The 15578-nt window shown below is 37.6% G+C and overlaps 1 protein-coding gene across 1 annotated transcript in view; it reads right to left on the bottom strand.

Annotated features, from left to right (window-relative positions):
- Positions 1–15362, bottom strand: part of NFATC3 (nuclear factor of activated T cells 3) — a 103844-nt gene extending 88482 nt beyond the window's left edge. The window contains 1 exon segment of the mRNA XM_079116843.1: positions 14965–15362. Coding sequence (XP_078972969.1) covers positions 14965–15067 — 103 coding nt within the window. The 5' untranslated portion in view covers positions 15068–15362.
- Positions 15363–15578: the final 216 nt, after the last annotated feature.

Genomic DNA, 15578 nt, shown 5'->3' on the forward strand with positions numbered 1-15578 from the left:
AGCCGTTTTAACAATAAATAGCTAAAAACCTCTTCTACTTTGGCTTTTGTTCAGTACAGTATTCAGTATTCTCTTGGTTGTCTTTTTTTTTTTGTATCAAGGATCGAACCCAGGGGCATTTTACCCCTGAGCTACATCATCCCCAGTCTCTATTTTATATTTAATTTTGAGACAGGGCCTCACCAACTGCTGAGGCTAGCCTCAAACTTGTGATCCTTCTGCCTCAGTCTCCTGAGTTATTGGGATTATAGGCATGTGCCACCACGCCAGATTTGGTTGTCTATCTTAACTCTCTGACACTTCCTCAGGGTTCTCTTGTCATCAAATACTGTTGTTTCCAGGACTCTGTTATCAGTCTTCTTTTCCCATTCTAATCCACACCCTCCTGCAGTGACTTCACTCATGTCCATGATTTCAAATATCATCTATATCTACTGTGAAAAATTATCTTCTGAGTCCTAAATTTCCAATTGCCTAATAAATCTAGAAACACCTCTAATCAGACATACACATAACTACATGCTCTCCTAGCATTCAATATCTTTATTTTCCTAACACCTGTTTCACAAATAATTACTAGACTGTAAGTTCCATGGAGGGCAAGGGCCATATGTGTCTTGTTCACCTCTATTTTGACAGAATTTTCATGCTGCTTATTAGCACATTTTATTAAACCAAATTCTCTCTTCCACTCCCCAACTTCAAACCTGACTCTCCTGCCACAATTGACTCAAGCTAGTAAAAGAAATCATCCTATCCTTCCTCTCCTCTCCTTATACAATTGATACCATACCCTATTAGTTTATTTCCTCTAAATCTATCTCAGTTCTATTTCCACCTTGGCATCTCTGCTACTCTACCCTTTTTGTTTGTCAGATACATTTGTTCCCACCTCCATTCCTACTTTCCTCAATCCACTCCCCACAGAGCAGCAGTGATCTGAGCTATAAATATGACATTTCTGTCCAGTTTGGAATTCTTCAATGGCTCCCTGATGTCTTCAAACTAAACTCCAAACTCCTCAATATAGCATGACAGGGTTTCCTTCTCCAGTCACATCTGGATACTCCAGAATCCTGATCTTCCACTTTTCCAAATGTTCTTTAACCGTGTTCCTTAACTAGTCTCTGGGCATGGTAATTTCCAAATGTTCTTTAACCATGTTCTTTAACCTGTGTCTCTGGGCATGGTAATCAATCAACCTGAAATGCAGGTACTCTTTTATCTTTCTGGTGAACTCACCCTTTTGGATTTGGCTCAAAAGCACCCTCTTGGGGCAGGGGTTGTGGCTCAGTGACAGAGCACTAGTCCTGGGTGTGTGAGGCACTGGGTTTGATCCTTAGCACCAAATAACAAATAAAATAAAGGCATTCTGTTCATCTACAACTACAAAAAAGAACTAAAAAAAAAAAAAAAACCAAAAAAAAAAACACTCTTACCTCTCAAAGTTAAGCTCTTTGTCATTATGTTCTCAGAAGACCTTCTCTATACTTACTACATTAACATTGCTATATTTATGTTCATTTCAATAAACTAAATAACATTCAATTTGTTTTCCCACTATTTGGCACATAATAATACACAACAAAATTTTATTAAAGATTGAATGGTTTAGTATATCCACCTAATGGAAGGAATTGTGAGGTCCCTTTCAGCTTAGTTACTCCAAGATATCATCCAGTGCTTCTGTCTGTGCCCAATGCATAGTCTTCTATTTTTTCGTTTTAACAAAAGCTAGTTCCTTTCAAACTAGCCAGAGTAACATAAGACACATTAAAAAGCATTTTCAAAACACTTTACTAGCTGAGCATGGTGGTGCATGCCTATAATTCATTACTGGGAAGGATAAAGCAGGAGGATCAAAAGTTTGATGCTGGCCTAGGCAACTTAGAATGACCCTATCTCAAAATAAATTTTAAGGAAAAAAAAGTGGAAATGTAGCTCAGTGGTAGAGCACTTGCTTAGCATGTGTCAGTTCCTTGGTTCAATCCTAGTACCACTAATCATCATCATCATCATAAATATATATATTAGTAAAATTAAAAGGGCTGATAACGTAGCTCAAAGGTAGAGTGCTTGCCTAGCATGCATAAAGCCCTGGGTTCAATCCCTAACCCCACCAGAAAAACGAAAAGCAAAGAGACTGGTTTTATGAGGTAGCCCTCTAAGATTCTGTACAGCTGTATAACCATCTGATTGCACTCAAATCACACACAAAGAATATGAATCTGTTTCCCCACATCTCGGGCCCAGCAGACACCTAGTTCACTGGTCAGATAAACCTGACAATACATGATCAGTAGTCATATTTTTCCTCTCTTTTTCTGCATCTCTATCACCTCAAAGCTCATCTCAAGAATGCTGACAAAGCAGGAAAAAAAGCAAGGATCAGAAAAGGTAATGAATAGTAAAAGTCACATATACATTTTAAAGTTCCTCAGATCCAGCATAATGAAGTTAGTAAGTCAGAAGGTTCTTGGGGTAACCACCTCACTGCATCCATTTTCCCTTTTTTCTCCTTAAAAGTTTTTCATCTATGTACTCATTCCTCTTCCATGAAGCAGGTGCTCCATGCGAAGCCAATCACATCAATCAGGTCAAGGGATAGTCCTACTTGGCTAAGAATAATTCCTTCCAACTTTATCAGTGACTAATTTAGGAAAGGGAATATAACCCAATTTTGGTCAATTAAATATAAGGTTAATTTTGCTGAGCCCTTCTGGAAAAATTCTTCCCACATTCTTAAAAGAAAAGTGCTATGTGAGGCCAATACCTATGTCTCTTTCCTTCCACCACAAATATCAACCCAAAATATAATTATTTTGCATATGTTTAAACTAGAAAATGAAAAGTATTTTCAATTTCTTTTAAGCAGAGATCAGATAATAAAACGTCAACAAAAGTTCTAAAACAGTGATCAAGCCAACATTTACAAGGTAACCAACCACACAACAAAAAGTCCTTCTTGCTTTGGGACAGAAAAGGAAAGTTCTGGTGAAGCCCAACAATGGGGTATGCATAAAACAGAGAAAAGTAGTAGGCAAAGTTCAAAAGATACTACTGATCTTGGGAGATAAGAATAAAAGGCAGGTAGCCCAGTGTGGTGGTGCCTGCACTTAATTCAGACTATTCCCAGCTACTTGGGAGGCTGAGGTCAGAGCATCAAAAGTTAATGCTATACTGCACAATTCTGTGAGACCCCTGTCTCAAAACAAAAATAAATAAAGATCTGGGGATGTAGCTCAGTGGTACAGCACAGGATTACCATGCGGGAGGCTGCAGGTTCAAATCCCAGTATAGTGAAAAAGAATAAATGGCAGAAGATAAATTGATCAAAATATCAAGGAAAAAAATGTGCATCAATGTTGGTGGCTATAAAAGGCAGTACAGTTTTACATGCACTCTAAATTCAAATAAATAAATAGAACTCATTTTTTTTTAACATGTGAAAGCAAAATATAAACCTTGAAAAAAAACAAATGACCTACATCCCCAGTGGAGCATTTTTAAAATTCTAAAACTTTTCCTCATTAGGTTTAGCACAACTTTGATAACAAATCTGAAACTGCTTTAAATTTTAGGGCTGGGAGTGTAGCTAAGTGGCAGAGTGCAGGGGAGAGGAGTTATGGCGGGTGGCAGGTGTTATAAAGCCTGCAAGTCAGGCATAGTGGCACATGCCCATTGACTCAAGAGCTGAGGCAGGAGGATCACAAGTTCCAGGTCAGTATCAGTAACAGTGAGACTTTTACCAACTTAGCAAGACCCTGTCTCAAAATTTTAAAAAATTAAAATAAAAGGGCTGGGGATGTAGTTCAGTAGTAAAGTGCCCCTGGGGTTCAGTCCAACTACCAAAAAGAACTGCAAAATCACAGAGCAGAACATCAGCATAACATGGGAGCTGAAAGGGGTTGCCAAAAAGAACCAAATCCTCCTTATTAGTAAACTGCCCTAAAGCCTAAAATAGGCTGGGAGTGTACTTGAGTCCTGGAAGTGCTAGTTTCGGTTGTAAAAGGTCCTGGCTTCAATGCCCAGCACCCAAAAAACAAATCCTAAAACAATAACACCTCTTAATCTACAGATACACATGGAAAAAAAGAGAAAAGGCCCTAAGAGACAAATTTGGGCCTAACACATATAATGGTGCAGTACCATTGGATGGTGCAAGTCTATTGGTCTGGCTATATCACTACTACCATTTTAAAATTTTGTAAGCGGCATACCTCAAGTGCCTCAAGTGCCTATTTCGAGACAAAAGCAGAAAATCTAGTCACAGGAACACATGTAACTTGTAAGTCCTAGCTAAGATATGTTTGATTCCATGTGTTCACCATGAGTCTTGCTTTCCCCAAGGGGAGGGAGATAAATTATATCTATATTTATACTCTGCAAAGTCCAGAGGCAAAGCCGGCATAGCAGAGTCCCAGACTTAAGCTAAAAAACCAAGGCCCAAATTCCAATTATTCCTCTTTCTAAATGATCAAATCTTTGTCTATTTGTTTCTTCACATATAAAAGTCTTAGGGATAATGCATATAAAAATACTTGCACATAACATGTTCTCAATAATGCTGGATTTAGTATTTCTCTAACACAACACATGCAAAAAAAGTCACAAAAGTGCTCAAAATGATAGGCTGTGTAAAAACAACTCCAGAATTTTCAATCACAGATTAAGCAATTTACTGAAGAGCAAAGATTTGAAAGTTAGAAGTCCTAGGTCTTTGTTTTGATATTAACTAGTTAAATTGTTCAATTTGGCAAGTCAGTGTGAACTTCAGTTTCTTCCCATGAAATGAAAGGACTAAAATAGTCAGATGCTATTCTGTGCCTTTTTGTAATGTCACACAAATAACAATAGAAATTAATCTAGATCTTGCTCAGAGTGGCATCAAAATGTCTCTAAATGATCTCCAATTAAGGAAAGGCTATAAAACATAAAACATGGATATCCCAGGCAGTTCAAATGAGTATAGAACTCTGGGCCTAGAAAGTGACAAAAATAAAATTAAAGTGATGAGCTTGATGTTAATTTAATGAACCAATGACCATGACCTTTGAGGACAGTCACAGACAAAAAGGAGCAGAAATCGAAGATAACTTTAGAGGTGACTTTCAAAACTATATTTGGTCGAAGCAAGGAGCACATGATGATAACCCTAACAATTTAAGAGGCATAGGCAGAAAAATCTGAGGTCAGCCTGGACAACCTAGCAAAATTCTATTTCAAAATAAAAAATAAAAAGGGCTGGGGACCTAACTCAGTGGTACAGCCCCACTAGGTTCAATACTCAGAAACTCCCCCACCAAAAACAAAAAGAAACAAAGCAAAACAAAACAACAAACAACCCTGAATTCAGGTGAATAAAATAGAGAAGTCAGGTGTGGTGGTGCACACCTGTAATACCAACTGCTGAGGAGGCTGAGACAGGAGGATCAACAAGTTCACAGTCAGACTCAGCAAAAGCAGGATGCTAAGCAACTCAGTGAGACCCTGTCTCTAAACAGAACACAAAATAGGTCTGGAGATGTAGCTCAGCGGCCGAGTGCCCCTGAGTTCAGTCCCCAGTAACCCCCTCCAAAAAAGTTTTCAAACATAACTAAAATATAGTAGAATAATGCCATACACTCGTCATTTAACATTTTTCCTTTTTTTCTTGAATGTTATTTTTACTGACAACCTTTACTGAAAAGAAGTAAAAACTATAAAGAAGTGGAAATACCAAGCAGACGAAGTATCAAGTTCCTTTAAATCTCTTACAGTGCAATAAAAAAGGTAACATTTAGATGAAACTTTGTATATTTTTCCCCAAAGACTTTCCTTATATAAATGACGGTTAAAATTTGTATTCTTTTAGTGTTCAATATGATCTTATTAATGGTTGGGGTTTTTCTGTTGCTGTTTGTTTTGTTTTGCAGTATTGGAGCACTCCACCACTGAGCTATATCCCTAGCTGCTTTTTTCTCTTTTTTTAAACTTTATTTTGAGACAGGGTCTCAATAAAGTTGCCCAGGTTGGCTTGGAACTTTTGCAATCCTCCTGTGCTGGCCTCCAGAGAAGCTTAGAATTACAGCTATGTGATACTGCACCAAGAACAAATGGCAAAAATTTGATATAAATTTCAGTCCTTGTTTGCTTTGGCATGTTCACAAGTCTGAAGAATTTGTCTATTATCTTTGTAAATACATCTCTATTGATTTTATAGAAGATTAAAAATGTCTTTAAAATTAAGAGGAACCTCTCTAGCTTCATTTCATCATTAATTCAAAAGTGCAAATGAACTGACAACACTTAAACATCAGACTGATGAATACAAGCGACATGTTCAAACATTTAAATGTTTTAAGTAATCTCTTAAATTGCTAAACAAGAAGTAAACTTTTCTGATCCCAAATAGTTAACTAGAAAATAATTTCAAACACAAAATACCTTGCAAAAGTATATCACGGGGGCTAGGAAATGTAGGTCAGAGCCTAGCATACATGAGGCCCTAGGTTTGAGACCCAGCATAGCAAAAATTGATAAATTGATAAATAAGTCATGTCATAAGATCAACTGACTTTGTATTTATGTACACCATTAACTTCACCATCCCACTGCTAACACTACAAAATCAAGGGGAAAAATAAATTTTGTAAATCAGGCATACCACCAATTTTCCTTAATTTGTTAAATGAGCTTTACTTAACCAGGCACAGTGGCATGTGCCTGCAATCCCAGCTACTCAGAAGGCTAACGCAGGAGGATCACAAGTTCAAGGCCAGCCTAGACAACTTAGGGAGACCCTCTCTAAACTAAAAAATAAAAAATAAAAAGGGTTGGGGATGTATCTCCAGGGTAGAGTACCCCTGGTTCAATTCCCAGTACAGCAAAAAATTTAAGTTTTTAAAATTACATGCAACAGCAAATCCTATTAACTTCAAAGTATTATTTTTAAAAGTGAACAATTTTCCTATCCTAACCTAGCAACCTTAAAGAGCTTGAAGAACTTCTGAGTGTCATTTTAAAGCTTTTTTTATGTAAACTTAAAAACATATACAAAGGACAGAGACTATTATAATTTCCTCATTTTAATTGATGTATAATTATACATAATGGTGGGATTTGTTATTACATATTCATGGCACATGACACTGATTACAAATAGATCCCCATATACCACTGTCTAGCTTCAATTATTTCTAAATAACATTTTTTTTCCTGAATGCTATATTTACCAAGCCTAACTGTAAGATTTTCATAAAACAATATTGAAATATATTTATATTTGAGTACAACTCACACATTCCACTAAAGAGTTCTAGTCAATAATTACTTTGATGGGAAAAATACTTTTAGAAATATTTCTATGTGATAAAATTCAACATTACTGAAAAAAAAGTTATGAGAAAACAATCTGATAAGCCAGGCATGGTGGCACACACCTGTAATCTCAGTGACAAGGGAGGTTGAGGCAGGAGAATTGCAAATTCAAAGCTGGCCTCAACAACTTAGTGAGGCCCTAATTAACTTAGCAATACCTTGTTTCAAAAAAAAAAAGGGCTGGGGATGTAGCTCAGGGGTTAAGCGCCCCTGGGTTCAATCCCCAGTACCAAAAAAAAAAAAAAAAAAAAAAGAATCTGGAATTTACCCAATTTCAGAGTTCACATAATTCTTATTTATTTTTAATTAAACAGTAAGAGCTGATGAAAATTTAACCCAAAATTAAGTAATACAAAATTTTGAGACATTAAAATATATATTTTAGATGTTAAAACTCTCATCTGCTGCTAGAACATAAAACATAATGCAAGTATACATTTTGTAGGAAAATGAAACCTTCAAGCTACTTCTCCAGTATATGAGGATTCTAGAACAGTTCAAACAAAATGTCAGCGGTTGGTAAGCTATACTACTCAAATCTTACAGCTCCGACTCTTCCTCTTTACAACTTTGTCAAATTCAAACAGGTGAGAGTCATCCAATATAAATATAGGAAATTACCTGAAATGTTGAAATATATGCAGACCATCTATGTTTGACTTAAAATGATGGCTGTTAAAAAAAAGCTTGCTCCTGCTTGCGATTCTTCTAAGCCTCCCTGAACAAACTCACTCCTCTTAAATTCTGTTATTTGAACCTCATATGGCATGCCTGGGCAAATTTGATGACTTGGATTCAGTTTTAGAAGGCAGGCTTACCGCCAAGTCTGCTGCATCTACTCCCGTGAATCACCAGGACAGCTTCAGACAACACCCCCCTTATTTATGTTACTGCTTGAGCAGTCACAGCACCACTTACTATCAAATGAGCCTCGACCTACTCAGGTTTCCTATCTTGAGAGTAATGTGATTGCCTTCTCTATATTATGGTTTCCTCCACTCCACCACCTATTTAAAATAAAACACTACCATATCAAAACGATCTACTTCTCAACTAGTAATAATGAGAAGGAAATCAGTAATATTACTCATTATCATCTCTCACAAGGTTTTCATTCTACATATCAGCATTTGACTCCCTGAACAAAAAAGAAATAGTACATTTTCTCACCAAAAATAATCCTTATGATTACACTCCACCAAATGGATAAATAGAGAGCAAACCTTAAAAGCAAAAGTTTGACTCTGCCATCTATAAATACAATTTTAGGGAAAATTTATGATTGCCACCAAAATGCAAGTCATAAGAAGAAGGTGATTCTACAATTTACCCCAAATTAATATTTTAAAAGCTCATAAATGGGGCTGTAGCTCAGTGGAAGAGTGGTTGCCTCCTGTGTGTGAGGCACTGGGTTCAAGCCTCAGCACCATATAAAAATAAACAAGTAAAATAAAGGCATGCTGTTCATCTACAACTACAAAACAAATCAAAGAAAAAAAAAAAAAAACAACAACAAAAAGCTCATAAATACTTAAGATACAGGCCTTACCGGATACCCACAATTTCTTGGCCATGTATATAATACCCGGTTTAACTTTTACATCATCTAATAAAGCTATAATATAACCTCTACTAATACTTCAGAATACATGCCAAAATATTCCTTCTGTATTGGCAAATGGGAAAACCTAAGAAAGTGCAGGAATGGCAAAGTACACAATGGTCAATGTTTCTAAACACTGTTTTTTTTCCTGGGTTCTTCCTCATACTCACTAAAACTCATTTATTCACTAATCACCATCATGAAATTCTGCTAATACCCCAGGAGCATCCTCCAACCCCTATCAAGAAAACATGTCAATGAAATATTTAATTATTCTTCCAAGTGAAATGGTGAAATGTTATCACTGACTCTACCTAATACATATTCTCACTGCATTCAAGGTCACAGAAAAAGCTGACCTATGATACGAAAATATGGATTAGCAGCAATCAAATTCCCCTTTACAGTAACTAATGAGCTGTACAAATACACCATTAAATTTCTACAGGAAACCACACAAGCAACTTCCCTTTTTTCATCCTGATTTAAATATTCAATAATACTTAAAATGGTTAGCAAATCAACCAACTTTCACACCCTACTAGGTCACTAACAACTTAATTCAAGAAAGAGGAAAAATATAATTAAAAGCAAATGACCAGGCTGGGGTTGTAGAGTGCTTGTGTAGGATGTCTGAGGCACTGTGTTCAATTCTCAGTACCACATATAAATAAGTAAAATAAAGGTCCATTGACAACTTAAAAAAAAGGGGTGGGGGCTTGGGTTGTGGCTCAGTGGTGGAGTGCTTACCCTGCATGTGTGAGACACTGGGTTCGATTCTCAGCATCACATATTAGTAAGTAAAATAAAGGTCCAGCAACAATTTTAAAAAATGTTTTAAAAAAGCAAATTATCTTCAGTACTTACACTTACGTGGTAAAATGCAAGAAAAGAACACTTAAAGAATAAAGATTTGAATTAAGAGAATAAAAACTGTCTAAAACCAAATTTTTACAACTATGTAAGGTCTCAGCTACTAGATCTCAAACATGCTCTGCTCTCTCACTACAAGAGTTTAGGGAAAAAGGGGGCAGGGACAGTCTATTAATTATGAGTTGTGTTAAAAAAAAAAAAAAAAAGTTAACCACCATTAAAGATCATCACTGAACCAGGACTATACTAAGAGCTTTAAATACATTATCCTATTCATACAAAATATAACAAAAATCTTGCTTGGTGTGGTGGTGGAAGCCTATAACCCCAGATACTCTGGAAGCTGAAGCAGGAGGCTCACCAATTCAAAGCCAGCCTAGGCTACGTAGTGAGACTGTCTCAAAATAAAAAATCTCCAAAATAATAATAATAATTAATAACCAGCTGAGGATGTAGATCAGTGGTACAGTGTTTGCCTGGCTTGTGCGTAGCCCCAGCTTCAAACTCCAATACTGCAGACAAAACAAAACCCTTGAGTAAATATTAAAACTGAAAAATGAGAAAATAATCTAAGAGGCAATAAATTAGAAGGAACTCATAGATCAGATCTCCAAGCACTAGACAAAGTAAAACCACTAAATCACAGTCTAAAACAATCATCCAAGAAAAGTTCCTCAACTTCACATATGAAAAACTTGTGTATCAAGGTTAATACCTGATAAAATTATACATTTTTTTTTTCTGGGGGAGGTACCAGGGATTGAACTCAGGGACATTTGATCACTGAGTCACATCTCCAGCCCCCTTTTTTTTTCTTTTCTTTTTTTAATTTAGAGACAGGGCCTCACTAAGTTGATGAGGCTGGCTTTGAACTCTTGATCCTCCTACATCAACTTCCTAAGCTGCTGGGATTACAGGCTTGCGCCACTGCACCCAGCAAAATTACACATAATAAATTTTCTTACAAAAATACGTATTATATCTAAAACATCACTTCTCTTTTAAGAAAACAGCAGTAGGTTAAGATACTACACATAGTATAGCATACACTCCTCCTGGTGACTCTCATTTAGGATTAGAAAATCAATATTGCACAATGAAACTCTGAATTTGCAAAATAAAGTTCATTACAACATCAAAATTAAAGATATACATTTAGTACACCAAAATAGGATATCAGAAGCTGGTACAATGGCAAATAATGGAATATATTAAACATGTACCTGTTTTAAATTCCCTAGGTACTATTTAAGGGGTATCATCGATTTGAAGCTAGGTACAAGAAGGAAGTCTAATAAAATAGTTTGATCCATTTTTAACTGAAGAAAAATCAGAGGAAGCATTTGGGATGTAAAACAAAAACAACCAAAAACAAACAAACAAACAAACAAAAAAAGAAACCCAAAAAACTAAAGACTCTAGGGTCTTAAATTTTCTTCAATGGGGAAAAAAAAATCTCAAAACATATCAATAAGCAATACTTTAAAAAGTCAATGACAAACATATTCAATGCTATCAAGTACACCACAAATTATCTACTTTGTAGAAACTTTGACAAACTGCTTAGGACACACATTGAATTCAGTCCCTTAGCCTGGCTTTACTCTCCATCACCTCCTCCCACCAAACATTTTTCAAAAATATTTTCCCTATGTGAAAATGTAAATGCTCCCCCCCCCCCCCAAAAAAAAGGAAGGAAGAAAAGAAAGTCAGGAAAAAGAAGATTTAGATGTGCTGCTAAGTATCCTTAAACCATGAGAGATGCAAACCCACTGCAAGGCAAAATTACCATGATTTGCTATCTCATGGAATTAAACCAACAAAAGCCACAGAACTGAAACATCATTAAGTTCATCTACCCTACCAGAAAAAAAGTGAATGACTCAAAGTTTTACATTATTTATTCATTAATTCAACAAATATCAGGTGCCTACTACATAAAAGCACCATGTTAGCCACAACTAACAACTATGAACAAGATACAACTATGAACAAGATAAAGCCACTAACCCTCCTCTCAAGCAACTTCCATTCCAAAGAGGAAGAGAATCCAAAACCAAGTAAACTTATACAACCCAGTACCGATCTCAATTCTCCAATTTTAGTTTCATGGCCTACCTCACTGCATATACCTTCCCAAAAGCATTGTTAATCTACTGAATTCCTTTAAATTGCATACTGTACTCATAATTATGCTTATCAAGGCTGTTCAGCAGCACTATTCACGATAGCCAAAAGGTGCAACAGCCCAAATGTCCATCAGTGGATGAAGAGATAAATTAATTGTGCTGTGTGTATATATTCAGAATGGAATAATAGCCCTAGACAGGAATGCAGTACCCATACATGATACAAAGTGAACGAACCATGAAAACGTGCTAAGTGAAAGAAATGAGAGACAAAAGGTTATATATTGTATGATTTCACTTATATGAAACATGCAGAATAAATAAATCCATGGAAATACACCAGACTGTTAGCTGCCAAAGGTTGGGAGAGGAGGGGGAATGAGGTTTAATAGGTACAGGTTTTCTTTTGGGGTAATGAAGATAATCTGGAATTAGAAGTGGTAAGGCACAATACTATAAATGTACTAAATGTCACTAAATAGTTAATTTTAAGAATAGTTTATTTATTTACAAGTACTTCACCTTAATTTTTAAAAATTTTACCAGCGGACTTTGTCATAAATAAAACTACTCATGTTTACTTTTAGCAATATCCATTATAAATCAAGTTACAAACCTTACTTAATTCCTTCTAGACCCATTTTAATATCAATTTTTTTTTCTGCAGGGGGTAATTAGCATTCACCTGTAATACCAGGTACTCAGGAGGCTGAGGTAGGAGGATCACACATTTGAAGGCCAGTCTCAGCAATTTAGGGAGACTGTGTCTCAAAATAAACAAGGGTTGGGGATGTGGCTCAGTGGTTAAGTGTTCCTGGGTTCAATACCTGGTACCAAAAAAATAAATAAAAAATAAAAAGGTAGGCATGCACATAAAAAGGTAGGTGGTGCACATTTGTAATCCCAGCAACTTGGGAGCCTGAGGCAGGAGAATGGCAAGCTCAAGAATAGCCTCAGCAATTTAGCAAGAACTTTTCTCAAAATGAAAATTTAAAAAGGATTGAAGATGAAGCTCAGTGGTAAAAGTGTCCCTGAGTTAAATTCCCAGGATCCAAAAAAATAAAAAATAAAGGTTATCCTAAAAAAAAAAACCCAAAACCAAACAAACAAACAAACAAAAACAGTTGGTAGAGCATCCTAGGCTCAATCCCCACTACCACAAAAGAAAAAAGGTTGTTGTTTGTTTTTTTGATGTACATACAATTCCTACTTACATGATGACATCCTTTTTTAAAAAATATCTTTTTGGTTGTTGATGGACTTTTATTTTATTCACTTATTTATATGCGGTGCTGAGAATTGAACCCAGTGCCTCACACATTCTAGGCAAGCGCTCTACCACTGAGCCACAAACCCAGCCTGATGACACCCTTTTTAAATTCATGTTTGGTTAACAACTTTATTAATTATATATTTAGTATATAGTTGACCCTAATAAAGTTTGTGCCTAAGAAAATTTGGTATCAATTATTTATCTTCTTGGGGCTAGAATTGTGGCTCAGAGGTAAAGCGCTTGCCTAGCATGTGTGAGGCACTGGGTTCGATTCTCTGCACCACATATAAATAAATGATTAAAGTCCATCGACAACTAAAAAAAGTTTTAAAAAATTGTTTATCTTCCGTATAATATACTCAAACAAGTTGTTTTTATTTTGTTTATTCCCAATAATCTAAGTACAATTCAATCCTCTCCACAAATTCCACTTTTCCTATTTCTTCCTCTGTTACAAAATACATCATAATTCCGTTTGCCTAGTTATTTGGGCTACGTGTTTCCTCCAACTATTGCCCTAACTCCCGAGGAGCCAGTCCTTTTTGCATCAAAATAACAGGACATTTAACATAATAGATGCTTAAATGTTTCCGGAATTGAAAAGAAATATAGCCAATAAATGACTACTGTAAATTATTATGTTGAAAAAGACACCTAAACATAAAGAATAAAAAGAACTGATAAAACAAGTATTGAACCGCCCAGAGAATTCTTCCCTATGTCTCACGTTCAGGAAAGTTTCCAATCCAGTTCTAGAGAACCATCTTTTGAACATCAATATGAACATTGGGTAAGTAATTCACCTAATACCCAGAAAGAATAAATAGGGATCACTCTTATCCATCCACTTTTTGAAGTTTGCCTGCATATGTAATGGGGAAACTGAACTTAATGAACCACAGTATTCCAAAGCAGGTCATAGGAGAACTCTAAGTTCCCAGTCATCCTGTTTCTATTTCCTGACTGGTCTGACCTACAAGAATTATGGTGCCAGCTTTCCCAATTTACGATCTCCTTTAAAATATCTTCTAAGGAGAGCTTTCTCTTAAAACAAAAATCGACTTTCAGAACTTTCTAGGATAATTATGAAACTTTCAAAGAAACTTTAAAACAAAGTAAAACAAAACTTAAACACTTTCCTGTAACAAGCAGTTTTCAGAAAAAATCCGTTATAATTACACTCTGAATTAAGTATAGGCCTTAAACTTGCACAATTGAAAGGTATCCCGAAAGCATTACTCTCCTAGCGAAGGAGATTAAAAAGAAAAAAAAAAAAAAAAAAAGTACACGAATTTTAAAGGAATCCTAACCCTTAATCCGCACCTTTCTAATAAAGAATTTTTAAAACAACCTAGTACAGACGAAATTACCAAGTGCACTTACGCAGAACATTAGGATAACATTTTCTCTGCACCACGCTGGCAAAGCAGCGACAACCAGACGCCACTTAGGTTGCGGCCCCGACCCTCGGCCTCCAAACCCCGGGCGTGCACCGGCCTCTGGCGTCCCGGACGGAGTCAAGTTCCTCACCAGTTCGTTTCCAGGCAAGGTAGCAGCCACTTACACGGTACAGCGACCCACACGCCTCCTCAGCCCTTTAAACGTCTTAACCCACTACACTCACACACACCAGGTTAACAGTGCCCAAACAATCGGAGAACCGGGCAAAGCGAGCTCGCGCGAGCCAGGAGAGGGACGTTCCTCAGTCCCGCCCCGTCGGCACCCACCTGCAGGCCGCGAGCCCGGGGGCGGCGGCGCCGGCGCCCCGTCCTCGCCAAAGACGAGTTTGAAGTCGAGCTCGTCGTGGGAGCCACAGTTTGCAGTAGTCATCGGCGTGGCCCTGAGTGCCGCTGCTACTCCTCAGGCAGCTGCGGCGGCGGCGGCGGCTCCTCAGCGCCGCTTCATGCCGGGCCGCGCCGGCCAAGAGGTCGTGGCTCTTCGGCAAACTTTCCGGGCGTGGCCCGCTACACTGAGCGTTTCGTTTTGGAACTAGAAAGGTGGTTGTGCCTCAAGCAGCCCCAGGAGCTGCTACAGCCGCCAATCGTTGGTGCCTAAGCCGCCACCGCCGCCTTGGCCAAGATTCCCCGCCCCCCCAAGAGTCGCCGCCACCACCGCCGCTGCTAGAGAGCGCCAGCGCCGTACCGCACACCCTGCCCCGCCCCTACCGCGCGCCCATCCGACCCGGCCACTCATAGGCCAGTGGGGCTGCGGACTAGCCTGAGGCCCCGCCCCCTGGCCAACCTATCGCGTGACTTCCCTGTCAGCGAAAAGGAAGTCACGTAAATACGGAGTCAACGCGCCCTGTTGCCTCACGGGAGTTGTAGTTACGCTCCTTCTCTCT

The sequence above is a fragment of the Sciurus vulgaris genome, assembly GCF_902686455.1.
Source record: "Sciurus vulgaris genome assembly, chromosome: 17".
In the NCBI taxonomy this organism is placed as follows: domain Eukaryota; kingdom Metazoa; phylum Chordata; class Mammalia; order Rodentia; family Sciuridae; genus Sciurus; species Sciurus vulgaris.